The sequence below is a fragment of the Aquila chrysaetos genome, chromosome 9 (assembly GCF_900496995.4).
Source record: "Aquila chrysaetos chrysaetos chromosome 9, bAquChr1.4, whole genome shotgun sequence".
NCBI classification, from domain to species: domain Eukaryota; kingdom Metazoa; phylum Chordata; class Aves; order Accipitriformes; family Accipitridae; genus Aquila; species Aquila chrysaetos.
The window spans coordinates 12,500,864-12,524,644 of NC_044012.1; the positions used below are offsets into that span (position 1 = coordinate 12,500,864).

Here is a 23,781-nt window from a genome sequence, read left to right on the forward strand (position 1 = left end):
AGGGAGAACTTGGGGTACTTAGTCATTCACATACAGTGTTTAAGAAACAGATTTTTTTGTCACCAAGGTAAATAAAGGACTCTTTGAGAGATCCTATGTACATAAGCTAAGATGGTGCTCAAAGCATGAAGAAAGCATGCTGTGTGTAATGTTTTCACTAGGAGCTTTAGCAGTTATTTGAAGAAAAAAAGCACATAGTCATTTTCTTGTGGAAATAAAGTCCATATTGTATTATTATATCCATCTTGTTTCCCTGACTGACCTCAGTTACAACACCTGTGCACTGAACATAGGGCAGATGAGAGTCCACAGATCCAGGTAAAGGAATGAAGCAGCATGGACGGTGAGCTTTAACTTTAGTTCTAACTTAATGAAATCCCTTTATGCTGTCATATAAATGCAGAAACTGAATTTAGGCACAACACGTCAAGTCAGCTGCTTGCAGCTACATACTTTTCTTAATTAAAAGGCCAGGTTTTCTAAGATACTAGCCTCAAAGGTCACTAGTTAAGAATTTCAGTAGCAAACACCACAGTTCACCATATTCTCTCATTCCTAATGGGCTACTAAACTGAGGCTAAATTAAGGACCAGCCTGAACCATGTCCCTTGCATCTACAATCCTGTCTCTCATGTTTCGCTAAACCTCCTTTCATAGAAGCATTGCAAGTATTGGGTTTGAGAGGCTGGAGATTGACTGCTTTAATAGAAGCACTGACCAGCTACAACTGTAGCCAAGTAATGCCTTGCCAGGCAGAGCTGACTGGGGATACAGATGCATTTTCAGTGAAGAAAAAACCCAACATCCCTTGGATGTTGTCAAAATACCTAGTGTCCTGAGGATGTCAGAAGACTGAAGGTATTTCCTGTATCCAAAAAAGAACTTCACCCAGCAATGGGACTTCTAAAACTAAAATCCTCTGATAAACAAAACCCTGCCAAAAGTCTAACAATTCAAAGATGGTAATTTTTCCCAAACCCATGAATGACACCACATAGTAATACAGGCCTCCCTCAGATGATACATATTAGTAGAAAATCATGATTAATTGGGGACAGAGAAACACAGAGATAAACTAACAGCAGTTGCAGGGGGTGGAACATTATGCTTTAAATTATCAGTCCCTTTTTCAGACTGTTTAATGTCTAGCTAGTATTCTGCTTTTTTTTTTTTTTTTTTTGAAACTTGACAATATTTGGAAGAGAGAAGGCTTCATATAATTAATGTTGACTATTTTTTTTTTTTTTTAATTGAGACCACTTGTATATTTAAGTGGAGTGCAGCAAGAACAAAAATCTTATTCTGTGCTGTTTCTTTGTATAATGTGTAAATTTTATATTAACAGCTGATAATATATCATATAGATTCTAAGATAATTTAATTTGTTTCATTAAAACAAAGCATAAAACAATGTATTGTAAAAGACATTAAAACGGCTTTGCTTACAGTTGCACCAGTAGCTTGTTTCGGGAGGTCTGGCTTTTATTTTTATACATATATTAAACAAATAGGTCAATGCAGTCTGCAGGCTAGATTAATTTGCACATTTCCCAAATGAGAAATGTTCACATAGGATCTTGTTCTTGCATGCATTTGTGACACACTTTGGAAAAGCTTGAGCACAAAATTAACCAATGGTTACACACTGCAGATGATGTGGCATTTTCATCTGGAAAAGCTAAATGCCATTTTTACACATGCCTAATAGTTTTGATTCACAGATGTTACGTAGTCTATGATTTTGCAATTTTACTGATATATTTACCTGTGAGGTAACATAGGCTAAAATATCTTGCAATGTTCACAAATCAGGTATGTCAGCTTCTGTATTTCATGATCGTAGCAGTCACAAACAGGATATGGAAAATGGAGTAAATATATATTATGCACAAAAATTATTCCTTCCCTGAACAGCAGTAATTTTGTTTGCATACCTTGTGTTCTTTCCATAACTATGGATATGCTGTCATTTTGGCTGGTTTTTATTTAATTTAGCTTGTAAGCTCCTTGGGGCAAAGACTGTCTTTATTTGCCTGTGACGTGTCATGCATATCTGAGGCGCTGTATAAATAATAAATAAGCCTTCTGTATGTGATGTCTCTTCCTTGAATTTATTTAAGGCTGACTAAAGCTTAGAGTCAATTGAATTACTTCTCTCTCAGCATTGATCAGATACTTCCACAGACCTGAGTCATGCATGCTGTTCTGTCTGAAAAGCTGAGGGAAGCAGCAGTTGCTTCTAATCGATGTGTGGACTCAAGCTGTAGTTACACACTCAAAAGATGTTACTATTTCTGAATTTCCCTGAGGGCTGCAGCTGGCTGAGGCCACAGACCTGTACTTTTCCCAGATATCCAAGTGCTTTTTGCATATAGCATGGTTGGTGTTTTTGCAAGACAGACAACTAGTCTAAGAAGGAAGAAATCCTTAACTTCACATTCAGCAGCATTACTCAAGTTGTGTTACCCGTAGGCTTATTCCCTATTCTGGGATTTTAAGCGCTGAGACACAGCAGACATGTAGGATGCGTGCTGTGATCCTTAACATTCACAATGTGCAGCAGGACACGTGTACTGGTTCAGAAGATAGATGGTCAAAAGAGCTCCAGGCTTGATGGGCAGGACAAACTGCAAGACACTAATACATCTCAAAACACTCCAGTTATTTTCCTTTTCCTCCTCAGCCTGTGATCTTAATTCATTCCCACATGAATACCAAGTTGAGATTTGCAACAAAATGCGATCAGCAGAAGAGTCAGTAGGGCTTTGCTCTAAATGTGTTACAGTTAAACCAATCACTGAGCTCCCAGGAAAAAAATTTAACTCTCTCACTTTCCCCAGGATGTGCTCAAATATCCTGACTAGAGAGTAGTCTGTGATACAGAGGTCCTGGTCCCATCTGTTGAAGCTCTTACTCCATCCATGAAGTACTTAACTGGCCACTGGGTGAGAGTAAAAGCAAGCCCAAACACAATTCTGTAACTTCGTGACTGGGAGCCACGTGGGCAGCTGGGTTGTGCAGGCACAGTTGCAGAACTGCTGAGGTTGAGAGGTCTCCTATTAATTACCATTCCTGAACAGGCGATTTGTAAGCCAACCTGAAGGTGCTGCTCTACAACTGCTTCCTCCCCTATTACAGCTATGGTGCCAATTTGTAAACAAACATAAATAATAACAACAACCACAACCCCAGAGCTGCTTGTGTAATTGCAGTTAGCCGTACATTTTACAGAACATACAGTATAAAACAAAAGGTCAGAAAACATTTTAAAATTGCTGTAGGAACTTGGGTAGATGGATACACTCTCAGTCATAGGATATACTCATTTGCAGCTGTCATGCCCTATTAAAATCTACTTTTCCTCCTTCTAGGGATTACTAATTAGTTCACTTAATTTATCTGTTTTAATTTGTATGCTGCTCTTTTAATTACTGTGCAATTTCTGAAATCATATTGTCACTCGTTCTGCATTTACAGATACGTACAAATATTTCAGTACCTCTACGAAAAAGCTTATCACAGTATAGTACTGACATGGCTCAAGACCAGGAACAGCTGGCTTGAAAACAGAAAGCTTTTCAATGGGTGAGGAGGGAAGAAAAAAAATTGAATTAAAAAAATCATTGGGTCCCTAGGTAGTGGGATTTTCAGTAATCTGGTACTTTTATTAATCTTCTTCCACGTTCTTTACAGACTTTAAACATGTAGTAAGAACATTTTATTTAGTATAAAATATTTGTAAAGGTCTGAAATTTAAATAATCATGTGGATATTAGTATTTAATCTGTCTGCCTGTCAACTACATTAATCTTTGTGTTTTCCCCCTTTTAACATAACATTCCAAGTATATAACATGTAGCCAAGCCATATGAAAGCTGATTGTCCTTAGGTCTGACCTACCGGCTAGTACCAGCAGGTTTAGAAGGGAAACCATGGCTGTGAAAAGAACAGGATTAGGCAAGCAGAAGAAAGTTGAGCATTTTCTTAATTACAGAAATGCTAAAAACCATGGCCATCTCCTGGGGATTTAAATAAATAGCTTGTACCGTGCTACTGGTAACTGTTGGTGAATGAGGAGGTTTTGAGAAACCTGGTTCTCTGGAACCCAGAATCCCCTCTATGCGAGCATACCACGTTATGATCACATTCCATTAATTAAATTAATCTTACTTACAGAAGTCCTGTCCATACCTAATTAACATGGTGACAAAACTCCCCCAAACCTCACTTTAAGAGTATTACTACACATGCAAAGATGTGACTGCATTCAGGCACCACAAATGAGAAAAAGACATGCTGGACAGTTGTATGTATAGCTCTGCACATCCTGCTTCTCCCTGCCGCAAGAATGCCTAGACTTTTAAAAGCTTACCTATATCACGGCATCCTAATTCAAATAAAACACTTGATACATGTAATTTTTCTCTCCCAAAGAATGCACGCTTCTTTTCATCGGGTAAGAAAGAATACTAAAGCTTGAGCTACACTGTGGAAACAAGCAGATCCCTATTGGTCAAAGTAAATTATATTTACTTAAATGGAGTAACTGCCTCAGCCTACTGACCTTGCTAAAGTTGAAATGTACTGGGTGATGACTGGTAAAAATCACGGCTGATGATACACCTTTAACTTGTAACAGAGAAAAGAAGTCAGCAAGGTGTTAAAACACAAAGATGATTCAAGAAGTCAGTGATACATGCAATGTGACAAGCTTGAGAAAAGTCAAAACTTTCTGCTGAAAAATGCTTTACTCCACAGGGACTGAAACAAAGCTGATTCCCTAACTGCATCTTTCTCAATCCATCCCAAAGTAAAACCAGCCAAAAGACTGATTTTCAAATTACACAATTTATTTAGTATACAATAGGCATTACATCTCTTTACAACAACATATTACAAAATAACTATGTTAGATCTCACCGGCAGAACATTGAAACAAGAAATGAAAATACACTTATGGATCTCAAAGGCTTTTCTCCCCTAAAAACATTCTGGCTACTTGATAACATTTTGTCTCTGCGATCTAAAAAAAGTAATTCACATCACAATTCCACTGATAACGTGCCGCTTAAAAGTCCTTGTGGGCAACAGGTACCATACACAAGAAGTCATGATGGTGCCACTCCCATTGCTAGTCTGGTGCTATTCCCATTGCTAGTTATTTATAAGACTTCCGTAAATGCATTGCCACGAGGGTTTTCCTGGGCGTGGACTGTACTTCATACAATGAAACAGTGATGCCACAGCAACCATTTGGAAATAAGGTGCATCAGGATGATGTAGTTTAGGAACAGGTAAAGTTATTTTAAAAAGAATTGCACATTTTAAATGCAGTGAATACAGATCACAGCAAGACACGGGAAGTAGAGAAAACAACCATCAGACAACTAAACCACCACCTACCTCCTAGAAGTCTCAGACTCTTACACGCCACCTCCAGGAAGAGGAAACGTAGCCCTTTTCACCACCAGACCGACCCCCAGCCCCACACCTCCGCCAGCGCTGACTACTCACCGCTGCTCCAGCCTTCCCCAGCATGCTTTGCTCTGGCAGGCAAGCCTTTAAATGAGGGACAGCGAAGCAGCTGCTTGCTCTCTTCAAGTGCTGTCTTGGTGTGTGTGTTGCTTTCCTCTGAGCTGGTAAGTGGTTTTGTTCCTTGGCATTTTCTATTTCAAGGAGATGGGTCTTCTGAACGCTGTACTACATAGTCACCGAAATACGCCCTTCCCTCAAGTATTAAATCTTTCTGATGCAGGAACTGCTGGAATGGTTTGGAAGTGTCACAAGCTACCTAGGCTTTAAAGACTGTGAACTGCAAGAGTTAAGCAATCTCCAAAATACTTTTTATCTAATACTTCAACTTTCTGGTGTGCTGCTTTGGGGGAGGTTTGTGTTGCAAGAAGAAACTATGTTACTGTGGTAGTTCTAGATTGTAACAGCCATTGGTTTTTATGCTTCCCAAGACCAAGGGTAGCTTGGAGGTCTAGTCTGTTCTAAAAAAACCCAAACAAAACAAAAAAATTTGCACTTGGTAGTTTCTATGAAAAGGTTAAATTTCTCCTTTGGCAACATTAGAGACTGTATTACTGAAGAAAGGCTATTTAAAAATAATTACTGTTACAGTCAGGACTTTTTAGTTTCAGCTGTTACCTACAAGTAAATCCTGAAAATCATAGGGTACCACTGGATTTTGGAATCTCTCATTTGAATCAGAGGAAAGTTACTCCACCTTTAAAGAAAGATACAACCACATTTTAAAATAAGACAATACAGCCTAGACATACTTTACCTTACGTGTGCTTGTTTTCAATTACTGTAAGGCACTCATTGAGGAATTCACTGACCCATGCTTTCAGCAAGAACAGGCGTGCATCATTACAGGCCTAATTAAAGTTTTAATACTGATTAAAATGTTTTATTATTGTATTATGTTAAACTGCAGTGGTCTCCAACCTCATTAAGGGATACAGGCTAGAAATTACTCAGGAGTTTCAGTTGCTCAGTTTAACAACCTAGCTACTGTCAATGTTTGATTTAAATACAGTCTGATTAAAGCACACTTTCCTTTTGTGTTAGCGTGAAAGTGCAGAAAGATGTTGAACATTGTTTAATGAGTATTTACTGAACATAAAATTGTTTGAGCATGTGACATAACCATCTCCATCTCTTCAGTAATTTACCTTAGTACAACTGAAAAGGGAAAACATTTAAATCGTTTGGAATTGGAACACAGCTCAGTTGTGAAAGCTAATCTCATTACACATCTTGATTAAATTAAATGTGGAGTTTGCTATCAGTAGCACTTTAAGTTTCCCATCATTAGAAATTAATTGCAGTGGTAATTATTATAACTGAGTTATTTGCACAGGCCACAAACACTCTTATAGGTGTTCAAATGTTAATTCAACATTGGCCTAGAGGCACTTGATTATTACAATTCTGTTTTTCATAAGAAACAAATGATCCTAGTGGATGTCTAATTAAAGTTGGAGAGTACTGTTAGACTTTCAATCAGATTTAATCTCTAATTTCAATATAAAACCAAAGCAGCACTAAAACACAGCAAAGGTCATGTGTTATCTACATAGCATTTAGAAAGTCAGTACAATTCACAAAGTTCTAGCCGGTAAAAAGACAAAGGGTACAAACAAATCACAAAATTCTCAGGATTGAGGCCTGTCTTCACCTAATCTTCCAAGTCAATTTAAAATAACTGTAGTCTATTTTTTAGGATAAAGAGCAAGGACACAATGATTTTGTGCTAAAACATATAGCTCAGTGTCTGAAATAACGTAAAACAAAGCTCTAATACCTGAACGTATTTTAAATACCTAAGTTTCCTGCTGATTTTAGAGATGAATTCTTTTTTTTTGTAAGGTTGGCAGTGTTCAATTTTGGTATCCTACTGGAATTCACATGGGGATAAAAAGGATCCCCTGTAGTTCAGAAAGCAAATACAGAAAATAGTGTTGTGAGAATCCAAGCTGAGAAATTTAGTTTTTTGTTTGTTCTGAGCGTTTTATGAGGATACAAACATGCAACATGTATCAAAGCATGCTCCAACTTCTATTCTGATTAGAAATACATAACACTCCATCATTAAATGCTTAGCGTTATAAAACAGTATGCTTCTGTTTCACTAAAAATGCTGGACAATGATTGAAGTTTTAGTCTTCAAACTTGTTTGCTGATTCTGCGCTCACTGATTCTGCAACCACACTCACACGCTTGGAAACTCATATCTGCCTACATTCCCAAAGAATTAAAAAAAGAGGCACTGAAAGAGCACAAAGATCTGTCAAAGAGGATCAGATTATAGGACAAAACTTAATTTTTTGTGACTATTTTCAGGATTCACAAAGATAATGCATACTCAGTATAGGAGTAGTGTGGCCCGCTTTCACTGAATTTCTATCATTTTATAGTAAAAATCCAAACTGCTGAGCAGAACTTCACAGGCTAGCTATTCTGCAGTGGTCATGCAGGCGGCTCATTTTGTCTGTCTTCCAATCAGTTAGAACTGGAAAACAGCTATATCCTAGGTATTCAGAATGTCAGACTTTATAATCAAAATGGTCACTGCTAGCATTTATTTATGAATCTATGAAAATTTTGGCAACATCAAGAATGTTATCAAAAGTAAACTGCCTAAAAAAATAAGAATCACAGTAATTAAACAAGAAAACATCAATGTAAAATGTCTTATAAATGTAACGTTTGTAAACTTCTTCTGCATTTTCTAATGTGGGTCCTAGCATTGAAATACTGAACTTGAAGCCATGGTTGGAAATGCTATTTATGCTTAGCAAGTTTGTAAACATGGAATGTTTTGTTCTGAAACACTCTAGTGAAGTGTATAGTATAAGGCGGCAGGTTTTTTTTAATTTCCTCACAGAAGCGAGGATATAACGAAGGTTTCAAATCAGGTTCATTCTCTCCCAAACCATCCATGATCTGTAATGAAATTGAACAGATTTGTGAAATATCTTTAGCCAGTTCACAGTTACAGGCAATAACAGAAGCTAAAAACAACCTTGACAATACATTCAGAGGGTCAGCCTGGCCAGATTTGTTAACAGTGACTGTATGAAACAAGTGGGAGGAAGAAAATAACATTAAAACAGTAAGATTTATAGTATCGTCTCTATTATGGATAAAGCTGATTTGTCAGAGGTACATAATCTGCTTTGCGTTATGTGGTCTGCTGTGGTTCCATGTTAGCCCCAGAAATGCGTGAAAACTCCCCTGACACAATGGAGTAATACACTGGTCCTGAGGGAATTAAAGCTATGAAGTGATTTGCACTCTGAAAGAAAACGCTATTTGTGTACTGCTAACCTGAAGCTCATCAGAAAGTGATTACTTATTTTGCCCAGGCTGAATTCCTCCTTTTTTAATTATCAAATACCGTTAAAAGCAAGCAGTGTTCAATTTGGCAATTTTGAGAATGTCTAAAGGCTCCATTAGATTTTACTTTCCACACTCATGATGAAGTGGAAATAACCTAAGCTGCTTCAAATTGTAATTGTATTTCAAAAAGAAGTTAAGCAAAATGTATTTTCTTTATAAATCTTGTATATAATACTCACATGGCCATTAGCTATATCAAGTAAGTCACGTAACCGACAGCCTCTACTGTGCCTTCTTTCGTAACAAATACTGTCTTCTAGGATCACATAGTCTGTGCCAAAGGATCGCAGTATTCTGTAAACATCTTCAGGAGATCTCTTGGCATAGATCTGATAAATCTATAGAAGAAGGAAACTAAGCTGTAAGACACATAACATTACCATTATTTCTTTGTTCGCTCTTTCATGATTCCTTTATCTTGAACCAGAGAAAGAATTGACATTGATAATCCATGTGATTTGAATTAAATATTTAAAAAAAAAAAAAAAAGTTTTATTCAGTAGCCACTTAGACTTTCTATGTTACAGCTACTATGATACACAATAGTACTGCTGCTGACCACAAAAACACTGGATGATGGTGCTGCTGTCTGCAGAAAGGCCTTGGTAGATGCCTGTAAGACTTTCAGAATGTCTGAATTATAGGAAAGGATAGTTTAAAACAATCTCCCCAGCGTTGTGTGGAGTTTCGCAACGTGGTTTCTATATAAAATGTTATGTGCTAGTCTGGGAACTGAAGGGAGTATCAGGCAAATCAGGAAATGCTCCATGTGGGTTTAACAGCCCAACTGGGCAGCAGGATTTGTTAATGCCAATAGTACCCAAACCAGTTCACTCAGAACTAGCTTGAGTAGCTAGGTACAGTTATTCAGACATACACCAGCTGCCAGAAGCAAGTTAGCGGATGCCCAAAGTATTATGAGTTTCACAGAAGCTACATTCTGGAACTGTATCTGAAAATAAATTAGTTCAATGAGTAAAGCACATGATGTCATTTGCAATATGCCATTAGAGACAGCATGTGTTTTCTGGAATGGAGCCACTGATATGGATAAGAATTAGCTTGAACAATCAGAATACTCTTACCTGTTTTGTTCTCTCTCTCAGATTCTTATCCTCATAATGGGGATGATTAGTTAAGGTCCGTCCAGTGCACAGTTTGACTCCTGCTAACAGCTGCATGCTCCCAGCAAACACTGCTGTGTTTGGAGTGTTTGACCTAAACAAATGTTGATAAGTCTGAGGAAGTCTTGTAGGGGCATTTTTGCATTGCTTGTTTACAGATCAGAAGGAAAAAAAAGACTGAAAAAATATTTTTCTGCCTCTCCTCTATTCAGGGAGCAAACTGTTCAAGCAACTGTGTTTTCTTCAAATATGAAGCGCATAAATCACGATAATACTCTCTAACTGCAAATAAAAAATTTACTATGTACTATGAGGAAATTTAGGGAAAACATGATCCTGAAAATTTCAAACTACTTCCATATTTCATATATTTCTTGGGTTCATATAGCCTCTGAATATTTGTGAATTTCTATATCCTAATTCTTTTAACATCTCAAGAAACTTATTGTGACTTAGATTTGTGTCTGATATATAAGGTATTCCACATAAAACGGATTATGTAATCTGAATGCTAAAACTTCTACTGTCCTGGCATTCACCATTCACTTGGAATGAAAACTTTGTTATGTGAGACATTAACCCTCCCATTATGACAACTGTGGGAAAGAAATTACAAAAATAGTCACCCCAGTTGCGAGGGGTGGGGTGGGTGGGATGCAGAAGATGCCAGATAGAAATGCTGTCAATAATTGGTACTGTGATCTTATCTGAAATTCAAAGCCAATATCTAGAATTGTTATCCAAATAAGTCTTGGTTTCTCAGTATTGTTTAAATGCCCGTAATAAAAAAAATCATTTCTGCTCTCCTTCCCCCCAAGAAGTTTACAATCTAAAATATATGTAAAGACACAACAGAAGGGCATAGAAAAAAGATAGAGTAAAAATGCCAGGCAACAGAGACTACTATAATTCGGCTAATTAAAAATGGTCACAGTATGCTTAAGTGTTTTCTAGTGCTTAGTAGGCATATAACCACAAAAAGTTCTATGAAGACTCAAACAACAGAAAGAAGCACACATTAAATCAAGTAAAATGAAATTAGAAAGGAATATGAATAGTTGCCTAACATCCACATACATGCACGTATGGCACCTATAGTAGTCACGTAACTGTGACGCTTTGGGGTGCACTTTAGGGAGCCTTTTGAAACTGCAGCTGTATATTCAGTCTTCTCTAAGCTCTGTGATTGGCTTGAAAATGTTAAGAGACAAGGATTAAATTTTAGTATCGCCTTTCAAGAGATTATGCTTAGCAAATGAATTAATAATTACAAACCCTTCCTAAAAATTCTTGCACGAGTACGTTAATCTCATCTAGGAAGGACAGAGATAGTATTTTTAATAGGCCAGATTAACTTTACTGATAGACTAGTTTTTCAGCAGTTTGTAAAACCAGTTTCATTTTAAAGTCTGAAAATATTTAATCTCCTTTAAAAATTCCTTTTTTTACTTAAAATATTCAAAGCCACAAGTGTCATGAAGTAAATGTTTCATTAAAAGAAATTAATTCATCTTAGTATTTAATTTTAATCTTAGTATTAATGCAAATGTAATGGCCCTGACAGGCTGTCAGCTAGGACTCATCCCTGAATCTGCAAGGAAGTACAATTCTTTAGACTAAGCTGAAAAGAACGTGGACGAGATTCACAGAGGGACTTGGTAGAACTTAAGACACCTAAATGAAAATGATGATTCTCAAAGCACCTTCAACATGTTTCTGTGTTTACGCCTGGGATGGGAAACTTCTAGTGTGAGAAGTCTGTTTCCGTGTTTTTTCAAGATTAGTTCAAATTTTGTAACGCTCTGCAGTACTTATCTCCTGACTTGGCCTTATCAAGGCAATCCTGCACCTCCAATTCCTAAACAGCCCAATATAATGCAAACTTGCAGAATTAACCTTTCTTAAAAAAAACCCCACAACAAGTACCAAAGGCAAAACCACAAGAAAACAACAACAACAAAAGAAACCATTCCCAAGAAACAGCCTGCAGCCTCTTCTCTTAAAAAAAAAAGAAAGCCAGAGGAAATGGTGATAGTGTCCTTTCCCCACAACTCACTGGCAAAAATGCTTGTCAAAAATGTAGATGAAGGGTTCGATTCCTCCCCTTTCTAAAAGCATTCACTCTTGCCCAGCAGGGGCAAAATATAGCTGAGTGCATTCTTTATTTAGCAGGTATTAGGAGTTTTGCCAGCACTTCCTCCTCTTCCTATACCTTAAAAGCAATCTAGTGACTCTCCCTTGCTTTTGAAAAAACTGGCTTATGTGCCTTGGTCCCGGATGGAGTTCAACATCCGGTATTCCAGGTGAAGGTCGATGTTTCCCCGAGACTCAGATTACATGTTTGAAGCCCTAGAAAATGATATGCCTTAAGGCACGTCACTGTCCGTATTTTACTGGGGCCAGCTCAGATGGTTCCCAACACGTGCCACTACCAGCGCTACTGGAGGCTCCCTCTTCCCATGCTTCACCGGCCATGTCAAGAACACAAACCTGGCACTGGTCCACTGCGGTGGACAGACACTTGGAAGCTGGGAGGTGACACTGAGCTTCATGCAATGTCTGCCCTCCTCAATTACATCTTAAAGAACTTCAGGTGGTGGCCGCTACTGAGCGTTTATCTTCTGAAACAGCCACTAGAGGGAGATAGGACAATTCACTAATATTTTTCAGGTACAGGCTGATTTCTACATTTCATGCAAGTGTCTTTCTCTAATACTCCTACCTGAGTCAGACACTAGCTGCTGTGGTCTGTATCCAAGGCAGCTAATGTGCTTCCAACCACTGAATGACACTTCTCTATTATAGAAAAACGGAGCAATTTTTACAAATGTCTGAACAAATGATGTATAAAATGAAAGGATAATTTGTTTTTATAGCTTTCTGCCAAGCTCCATACCACACTGCCCAACCTGCAAACAATTTATTCTGTACAAAATGTCACTAAATAATGACAAGGACTTACAGGTCAAACTGATTTACATTATATAATTTAAATGTCATTCCAAGCAGACCTGATGGCATTTTGAACAAATAATCTCATTTATTTTTGAAGCTCTAAGCTTTCAACAAGTTAATTACAGCTGAACTAATAGGTAAACTAAGCATTATAATACATTGTACGAAGCTTTTCTTTACCTACACTTAAGAATTTAGAGAATTATATAAATACTAAAGAATAACTCATTAAAAATAAAAGGGTTTTACAAGAACTACTTGCACAGACTCTAAAAGTGGTAGTAATTCTTTCTCTTAAGCTGCTAAAGAATTACTGTGAGTTGGTTTTAAGGAAGCCCTACAGAAATGGCTAATGTTGCCATTATAGCTTACACCATTAGAAATAAAATGGCTATTTCTATTAAAAGTCCTCCAGACCTGAACTCTGTAGTTGGCTTTCAAAGCCATAAAATCTGAAAAATCTCAGATTGTTCCTTTACTAGTGCCTGGGTGTGATATGAATCTTCAAAGCAAAGGAGTTTGAGAAAAGGAGATTCTGAAAAGGGGTTTTCAAATATGCCATGTTAATTTTTTTTTTTCTTTAAAAGAACGTCTTTTTATTTGCAGAATGCTATATGAAAATATTACAGGTTTAGCTGCAAATGACAGGCAGTAAAGTAGACTCAGACAAACTGTCATGGTTCTTTTTTTTCCCTCTGGTTTGGAAAGACTGAAAATTGCAAAAATAGAAAACGACAGCCACAAAGAAAGAGCAACAAGATGCTTTTTTGTTAGTCCCAGCCTCAATTTTATGCATGCATATTTTGTTCACATAAAGGAGTGCACCTACACAGTTGGTATAAACCTAGTTCTCAGGCACTATCGAGTTCATGCCTGAATTTTACTGACAAATCAGTCAATGACAAAGGATAAGCCCAAGAATTTAAGAACAATAATTAAAAAAAAAAAAAAAAGTGTAATAGTGCCTTTAAAGTCTGGAAGATGTGTTGATTTCAGTGCGATTATCCTTGAAAATCAGGCATGTAAGTAAGAGTGAAAAGTTAAAATTTATAGCTGGCTTGAAATTAAAGTATAGCCATTAATATAGATTACTAAATGAAAGAACCACCATTGAAATATGGGTATTCCATTTTTGTAACCTTAGGAGCTTTTTGGAAATTTGTGAGGTTTCCACTAACATAAAAATTTGCCTGCTTGTCCCCCACACCTGATTCAAATACAGTTGACATACAACTATGCTCTGCCAAATCTCAGTCTCAATTAACTTTTCCACTGTTTTGGCTGTTGTCCGAGATTGCTAAGAAGTTTTTTAATGATTTTTGGTAACTGCTTCTGAAATATGCCACAATTCTAGACAGGTTTCCCCTTTAAAGGCAGAAGACACTGCTTCTTAAACACTTACCAGAAGTAAACAGAGTAGGGAAGTTCACGCTATTGATTTGCTCATTCTACTGATATTCTTCCCCATCTCACAAATGAGCATGTTGTTCCTGTTGTCTTAGGGAGAAAGACCAAAACTAAGAATTTTAACATACCTCCCATCTGGGAACACAGCTGTGAACTATCCCTGGGTCACTGGCAGGACCTTCTTGACTTTTTTTTTTTTTTTTTTAAAAAGAAGCTAAGAAAATGAGGTGGTGGGTAGGAAAAAGCAAGAGACTGGGATATGCAAGACCATTACGTAAAAAATTGCACTCTGCAATAGACACAGCCCAATACTATGCAGTAACTTTATTGTAAAGATATAAACCAGTATATCTTCCTGAAAACACTATGGTAATTTTAGTAAGGGGAAGAGTAAAAAATACATCTGCAGACACTTCACAGTGGACAGACTAATAGTTGGCTATTATTCAGATTGCATATTTGGACAAGTTAATATGCATTTAGATCTAAGCAGATTGAAGGGTTTTCTTGTTGTGGAAAGACTGCAAGACAGATGAGTTATTCCTAATTCACTGCTATACATGACAAATTAGAGCTTCTCATACTGAGTTTTAATAATGAATGATTAGTTCCTGACACCAACCTTGACAGATCATTAACTACAGCAGAACTATCAAGTGTTAGTATAGTAGAATGTTTTTCTTACACATCAAAACTTAACAAAATCTGTCCCACTTTGAGAAACTTACCATAAATTTTGTTGACTTGTATTTAAAGCATAGATAATTAACTCTTCTTTACAGGAATAATATTTCTAAACACAATAAATTTTAAGTAGAAAATCTCCCTCTGTAATTGTCTGTCATAACTTAAAATGCAAAGAGGACAAGCACCAGTTTAGCATTCTCAGCACTAAGAACATATGAAAAATTATTCTCATCGGATCCAGCCAAATCCAGTTCATGGTTGGGAGTAACTCCACATGCATATTTTATGTATAAATCTATATATAACTCCATATAATGTACACAGGAGACCTGAACTATCAGACATTTACCATCTTTTAATAAAACAGTAGTGCTAAATGGAACTAGCTGGTGAACATTAGTCACAAAAATGTGTCAATATGGCTGCAAAGATTCTAAATGATGGAAAAAAACATGGCCTGCTTTCAAAATAAGTCATTGAAGGCTTGTAATATATCTTACTTATAAATTACTCCTTCTAGTTTATGGATTAAAGAAATACAACATTATGGAGTGTAAATATGTTGCTATGGGTAGAATAGGCTGGGTGACTGGTTTCACTGAAGTTCATTGCACATGAAAACACAATACAGGGCTCCAAGGAAATACTTCAAATAGTTCAATGTTAAATGTAGTAAATTCAGATTTACTTTCAGAATGTTTTTCTCCAGAACATGAAACCGATTAAAAAAAAAAAAACAAAACAACAAAAAACCCACTTTGTCAGAGTTCCAAATAAATACAAGTCCCAGGAATATCTCTGTTCAGAACTTAACTGAAACTTTTTAGTGGTTACTGTATGTTAATAGAGAACATATCCCTTAAATTTACAGTCTTCCAGAGAACATCCTACCTGGCCCTTTCTCTCAGGATCTTCTACATGCAGTATTCCAAACTGTTTCCACCTAAAAAATACCTTCCTATGCTCTGTGAGAAAGCAGACGTGATGAGGTGGGGTTCAAATGATTAACTCATACTCCTGAAAGAGACTTTGCACCTATGCTTAGCCGTGGCAAGTTCAAGTTCAATTACAAATATTTTGTTTACAGTTTAGAACACATGTTGGGATTGATTCTAATAAGTATAAACAATTGAGATTATTTTAAAGTTCAAGAAACAGACTGCAGAGTACAGATTTTCCAGCTCTACAACTGTACATTCAAGCTTTTTAAAATTATAAAGTTGAAAAAAGAAGGACACCAGGTTGGGGGGGGGGGGGGGGGGGGGCAGAAATAAGAATAAAACTATTTCACTGCAGAGGTCTATTAATGTAAAGAAGTAGCTATAATAAGATGGAAGAAGCTTGGCACCTCCAAATTTACCTCTTTTGGCCGGAAAAACTACGTGTACTTATGAGAGCAAATGGAGTCAACTGGTTCCCTGATGCACAGGCAGTACAGCACCATGATACTGAACCAGAGCAGAGCAGTCTGGGGGACTCTGCATATAGCTGTTCTCCACAGCCGTTAATATGCTAACCTCTTGATAGCCCATTCATCCTTAACTATCTCCATGGGTCACCAGAGTTCACTGATGAGCTGTGACAAATAAGGAGAACACTATAACTAGGAACATTAGATCTACACAAATAGCATTTAACTTAAATAGAGAAAAAATCCTCTTACTTAATCCAGTTCATCAGCTCCACAGTGTCTGGGTCATAGAATTCTCTCAGCTCTGACAGTTCATCCATTATTCCTGGCCAGAACTATAATGAAAACAAAATAAAACAAACTGAAGATAGAATGAACAAAAGAAGTCCTGGATGTTGAAACATATTATTTGCTCTTAGCTGGCAATTCAACTTGTCCAGCTCATGGATAAGTTGCAAGACATAAGCATATCTACCCTTCTTATGAGGGATAGGTGGCTGTCATTGCAGTATGAATACACAGTTTCAGAGTTCAAGATTTGCAGCTCCTGCCAGATGACTAGAAGGAACAGAATTACCTGTTGTGGTAAGCCTGAGAACAGCTTTTCTCAGATGCACATCTCACTGGAGGTTTACAGAACTTTATTAATTAAGATCAGTTTGTATCTTAAGATCAATGGGAAACTAAAAGTTGCCACCAAATGTGACTGTTGTGCATTGTATCTACCTTACAAGTGAACCATTTCAGTTCCCTGAACTATAGGATGAATGTTAATGTTTTAAATTATTTCTTGAGAAACCAAGCTTTAAGAAAAGGAACAAGATAAAGAAGCATTGTGTAACAGTTCAATATGTAACAGCCAAGCCCTTAAATAACGCCTATGATTACAGGAGAAGGAAAGGCCCTGGGAATTTAAATTAAGTTTGGAAAGGCAACTTACAACTAAATAAAAAAAATTAAAAAATAAAATCATTAGATGTGCTGTGGATGCCACTAATGGCATTTCAGAAGTTTGAATTAAAAGAGAGCCACTGAAGCAAAAAGGAAAAGTGAATGTCAACATCCAACAGACTATGGGGGGAAAACATTTCAAACTTTACTGAAGACAAAGAATACATAAATCAAATCTGGATGAGAGAAATAAGGATTGAAATTGATTCTGAAAAGCTTAACAGTCCCCCAAAAAAGCTAACAGAACAAAGATTTATTTAAGGGTTTCTTGTTGTTTAAGTCAGTGAATATTCAAGGGCAAAAGGGAGCAGTTAAGAGAGATAATGACAATGCTAATGACTAACTGATTACTTTTCATCAGTATTTACTATGGAGGATGTTATGGTGAAACCTATTCCCAACTTGCTTTCTTTAGATAATAAGGATTGCTGGCTTGCAAAGTGAAATGTCACAGGAAGAAGACTAAGACGACCCACCTGATAATCTAAAAAGCCATAAATCATCCAATTTATATAATACTCATCCAAGAGTTCAGAAGGAATTTGAATGAGATGCTGCTTAGCTACTTTGCAAAAAATACGTATTCTCTCACTAAAACTGTAATTATATAGGAGGACTGGGGAGCAGGAGGTATAATTGGGCCAATTAAGACACTTACTAGTTTAACTGTTTACTTGATACATTTGTTAAAGTAATACTGGCTGGTAGATTGAGAAACATCTAAAAGATAGTTATGGCAGTATCACAACCTTACAGTTTTGGGAAGTACAGTAGTATTATAATAGACATATTTCTGCTCTTCAGAAGACCTCTTGAGAGATTAGTAAATAAATTAAGCAGTTGTGAAATGAGACTGTAGAGTCTCATAATGACTCAAAATTGCCTCTCTTCATTACTAAACTACCCTGGATAGCTAAACATTTTGAGAGCTTGGAGTCCTTCAGGGTAGAGACAGAAGGAAATGGGCTCTGCTTTGCTTCTAGATCATGCTGCAAACCTGCCCTGCAACCTACTGAATCTAATGACACTGTGCCATCTACTGAATGCTGGGACTATTATATGGCATTACCTGATCTACATAGGTTTTTCAAGTCACAATGTCATGCTACTGCAACTTTTGAGTGAGTACAAGCAGTTTTCACTGGAGGAAAATTTTGGTAGTGGGGCTTGCTATTACTGAATTTAAAAAGAGAATTCTGAGCAAAATTTTCAGGTAACACTACATTTAATTAGTCAAGCCAAGAGAAAACTGTGGAACTTCAGGAGTTCCAAATACAATAGAATAGCAATGACAAAGTAAACAAAAAGTAAAGCGTACAAAAATATGGACCAATAACACTGATATAACAACTTAGTCTTGTAAATCAAGTATTAGTCAGATTGAGAAGTGTACTGTGACACAAGGAATGGATAAAAAGAATAGATGGAATAAATCAGGGATGTAACAAACTGCTCAGAATAAGGAGTTGTATGTAGAAGAGGTTTCCAACTTGTAACATGCTCGTCTGTGGGGTCAAAGTCTTCAGGAAAAGAAGCCTGTTGTCAAGTGGCTTAAATTAGCAACACAGGGATTTCGTTCTTGACTTGAAAAATCTCAAGGACTTTTAATTTGAAAAAGGCTTAAAAAACACTTGCATAGGAAAAAGTAATATAACATGTTATTGCTGACTCGCATCAAAACCAAAAAGAAAGCCAAGAAAATAGAAAGGTGGCATACTCTAAACTGATAACAGGGAATATTTTTCCTAAGGTATGTAATTACTCATTGAAAAATATCACTAAGACCTAGAATCTACAAAAATAAATGAAATAATAAACTCTGAACTTGATGACACGGCCACAGAAAGAAATTGAATTATTAGGAAATATAGGTACTAAAGTTGTTTGTTTCCTCACCGTAGCTCCTTGGTGGATGTAAGACAATTTTTAACTTTCAGGAGTAAAATTAAATCTTTTGTGAGTGAAAACATTACCCCAACTCTCCGTATTTTAAGAGAAAGATTTCAGCTTTCTCCTTCACATTGGTTATCCCTCTGGCTCATGATCATGGATTTCATCAAGTATAACAATGCTTAAGTTTCTTATTGAATGTCTGGTGTGCTTTGGGTTTTCAGTGTACTTTGATTTATTAATAGTTACTATCCACAAATATATATATTGAGGATATACACTTGACATTTTTTAACTCAATGGGTGTGATAAGAACCCAGAGATTTTTAAAAGCTTGCAGCTTTTCCCCCACAAACAACCCATCTTTTTCATTCTAGCTAGAAAGTCCAGAGTTAGACAATTGTGCTAGCCACAAACTTGGCAGGTGCTGAACAGTCCACTGATGATTATGGGAGTTCAGTACTTCTCAGATACAAGGGACACTTACTTTGAATTAAAAAAGTATAAGCACTAATACTTTGGCCTCTGAGTATAAGTGAAAAGCAAGTACTACTATATTATTTAAATTTACTGCTGGCCTAATAATGAAAGTTAAGAATCTTCTTAGAGAAACAGGATTAGAAATTACAAATAAAAATAAACAAGACATTTTCTTTTGACATTTCTTCTACAGACTGTCAAGCTTCCAAACTTTAGGTTTAAAGGATAAATACATACAGCACACACAGGGAGCTCTTCAGTATAGCCGAAGACTGCTCAGATCATTGGTATACGTTGTGCTATGTGCTGCAATAAATGTATATGTTTGGAGCAAAAGGACTTGGCCATGATGAAGATAAAAATGCAGTTTGAGAAATTACATGAATGGATAGTTTACTAGTAAAGAAAAATCAAGATTATTTGGCAAAACCAGGAACTACAGATTTGCTGAAGCTCAGGAACTAATTTTGAGTACCAACAATTTATTTAGGAATGACTGACATACAAACACAAATCAATGGGTATTATTCTGTTGAGAATTTAAATGCAATGGACACAGATAGAGCTGAAATCTACCTATAAAGAGCATGAAGTGAAACTTAAATAATATTTAGTACTGTGTTATATACAAGTTGTGTTATCTGCAGCACAGCTAAAGTATGCAGGGAAATACTTCAGCACTTTATCTAAAAGATGTTTGTGCTATACTGATGAAGAAAGCATGTAAATAGAAATACAGATGTCTTATAGGTCTTAAAACATACTGTACCTGAAATCTGAAAGATAGCTAGCATTGTAGCTGCGTCTGTATCTCAATAAACTATTGTTCAAGTGATGTATTTGGGACTGTAGTAACCACATGCCTCAGAAGAGGCTTTCATTAGCTTATTGAGGATTAGGTTAATAATCCCATAAAACTCCTATTTTGAGGAACTGCACTAAAGAATCGCACTTCTGACAAACATAACCATAACAGGTAATGAAATACAATATTGTCCTACTACTAGTTCAAGAAAACTAGCCATGATGACCAGTTAACTTTGTGGTGAAAGTGCAAGCTGCTCATGCAATCTGAGCAGTCACAGCGCATGAACAGATAAATTCTTATCTGGAAAGGACAAAGATAATTAAGCCTTTGTTATCAAAATCTACTTGCACTGTCAGTTTGTTTCTAAAGGTTTTAGAGAGAAAATATATAAACACATTCTCACAGAAGCAATGGATACTTTCTGATTCTCTCTCTGTAAGGATTTTTATTCTGACCAGCACCAAGGAATCTGGTGACAAGTTTTATCTGTCTGTCAGGTAGGCTTCTTTCCTGAATGCTCACTAACTCCTACAGCTTTGCAGAAAAAACACACACATAAAGATATCCACTCCTCTGGTAGCTGAACTGCAAGAACTGACTTAAGACCAAAAAGTAGTGAGAGGTGATGTATTTCTTTATTCCCACTAAGAACTTTGAAAAATTTTTAATGTCAATAAAAATTATTTCCTATATTTAGAAGAAACAGAAAAGTGATGCTTTTCAGGCAGACTGAGCACAACTAATGACTGATCTAAAGCCTGTAAAAATCAGTAACTTCTGTTGACTTCAGAATTGAATCTGACAGGATTTAGGAACTTCACATCTGCTTATGAAGAATGGGAGGAAAATTATTCCTAGTTGATCTGTCACATTAGACTATCTATTAGAATGCCGTGCTCTTGGCATCACCCATGTCAGAAGAAATGGCATTATTTCTATCATTTTCAGAGATGACAAAAATGGTGAATGACTTGCCTAACCAGCATACCAATGGAAAAAAAAAAAAAATCCTAAAAGTCCTCTACCAGAATAACAGGAAAATTTAAGTGGAGTACATCAGTGTAACTTTACTAAACAAACTGTTACAGTCTTTTTTGACTTTTCATTTCACTGTTTTAAAGGGGGGAACAGACTTCCAGAGTGAACTCTATTAGCAGCTTTCTTAACTGTTATGCTTTACTACTGCCTCTTTAACTTTAGTAATGAAATTCACCTTGAGTTTCTCTGAAATTAATTATTTAATGGAAATACTCTCATCTCACACTAGGTATTGCAGAAATAACTTCTTCATCAAAGTAGCATTTGAATTTTTTTGTCTTTGTAAATACAGATTAAAAGAACGGTATGCCCATTAAATAAATGTTGTAAATCTCACTACTATGACAGACTGACAGACTAATAAACTTGTACATGTTATTATTTTAAATATGTTTTATGTTTTTACATTTAAACATTTGACCATAATAATAATTGTTTCTGGGACAGACTGAAGTAACATAAGTACTTGAGTAGTTTAACAATTCTGTACTTTAAAACATGAGATGAGGCACAGCAGTACAGAACATCATGATTACTTCTGCTCCTACAATGAATCATTATACAATTTAACAATCTGCACCTTATCTGCAACTTAGTTAAAACCAAACCAGACAACTTATATTGCCATAAAATTATGCATTTAAATAACACCTGGTAACTTACACATACAATCAGACAAACATTTGTATCTATGAACAACTACTTTGGATCAAATGAACCCTTCACATACAATTTCATATGCATAAAGGTACTTGCATTTCAGGTAGTCTATCCCCATTTTTAAAATTCAGCTACAAATCTTGCATGTAATTATTTATAAAACAACAACCCTTTAAGAGAAAAGGAAAATTTCATGCAACTAAAAAATGCCAAAACATTGAGAGAAAAAATTTCTTACCTTATATGAAATGTATAATAAAGTCATTATTGGTACAGAATACTTGATCACACGCGTCTAAGATAAATCACAAAAAAAAATATTGGTTATTCTGATGATATATTTATTTGGATAGACTTAATTTTTAATGTATTGATATCTGACATATTTATCACATGGTGGAATTTACCGAGTTTGAATTAAGACCATATACTGATTTTGTTTTCAAGTAAAACCCTTACTTCAGGCCCATCACAAATGATGGATTTATATCTATATACTAAAATCTATTTTCTACAAAGTGGAAAACACTGTACCATTCAGTATAACAGACTGTAAAGGTCTTCTCAGACCCCTGATGATTTCTCTAATATGGTGACTAAGACTTTTTTAGTAAAATTGTGGTTATTTTTCATAGCTGCATCTATATTGCCATCTAGTGTATCCAAATGGAATTGTTTAATATATAAACCACTAGAAAATATATTTTACTTACTAAATTTATACGAATGTACTTCAGAGATATCCAGTTTAAGAGGATATACAAACAATATTCATTTCAGACGTCTTATAATTCTGAGTCTTGATTTTGTTTAGATATGGAGCAAAACCAAATTTCATGAAATGCTGTAAGTATAGTGCTAACCCTCTGTGATGTGTAGAGATGAATACACTTCAGGGTAAGTTTCCATACTTCTGTACTGCACAGGCCAAAAGATGCAAATACACACATGTGGGATGTCCAGAGGTACTTCATTCTGGAAGAATACAGACAAGTTTTTGCTGATCATCTGGAGCTCTGCTAAGCCATGTTGATGAGACTGATTATGTTAAGAGCAATTCTGAACACAGCATTCTTGGACTTTCAGAACTCTGAAATAACTGAGTAAAAGATTGACTTTGCAATTGTGTTAGGGAGAACATCTCTGCTCCCAAACTTCCAAACATTCTTTTTGGCAGGATTTTGGGAAATGCCTCAGTATACAAGCAGAAACAAACCAGGGAGAGAAAGAAGGTTCATGATCCTATCAGTTTGTGGTCAGCGTATTTTACACTCTTATGAAAATATACTCAATTGTCTAAAAAAGCCTTTAGTAAAATTAAAAAAAACATACCTCATTGTGCTTAATGCCAGACATCCAAAAAGAATTGTGTGAATTAAGTTGTAAGCAGCATCAGGCTTCAGCGTTACTGTGCATTCTTCCATTTTTTCCATGAACTGGACTTGATTTGAACCACTAAT

General features: G+C 36.1%; 1 protein-coding gene across 11 annotated transcripts in view; it reads right to left on the reverse strand.

Moving 5' to 3' along the window:
* Positions 1–4,832: 4,832 nt before the first annotated feature.
* Positions 4,833–23,781, reverse strand: part of DPY19L3 (dpy-19 like C-mannosyltransferase 3) — a 39,502-nt gene continuing 20,553 nt past the window's right edge. For 7 of the 11 annotated variants that reach the window (XM_041126176.1, XM_030023847.2, XM_041126175.1 and 4 more), the window contains 7 exons: positions 23,654–23,776; positions 23,185–23,296; positions 22,560–22,616; positions 16,747–16,829; positions 9,996–10,128; positions 9,090–9,248; positions 4,833–8,454 (listed from right to left, as the gene is read on the reverse strand). In XM_041126176.1, coding sequence (XP_040982110.1) covers positions 8,293–8,454; positions 9,090–9,248; positions 9,996–10,128; positions 16,747–16,829; positions 22,560–22,616; positions 23,185–23,296; positions 23,654–23,776 — 829 coding nt within the window. In that variant the 3' untranslated portion in view covers positions 4,833–8,292. Of the gene's footprint in view, positions 8,455–9,089; positions 9,270–9,995; positions 10,129–12,524; positions 12,668–14,391; positions 14,487–14,510; positions 16,660–16,746; positions 16,830–22,559; positions 22,617–23,184; positions 23,297–23,653; positions 23,777–23,781 lie in introns of those variants that run through there. The other 4 variants (XR_005933211.1, XR_005933212.1, XR_003924797.2 and 1 more) reach the window with 4 other exon arrangements.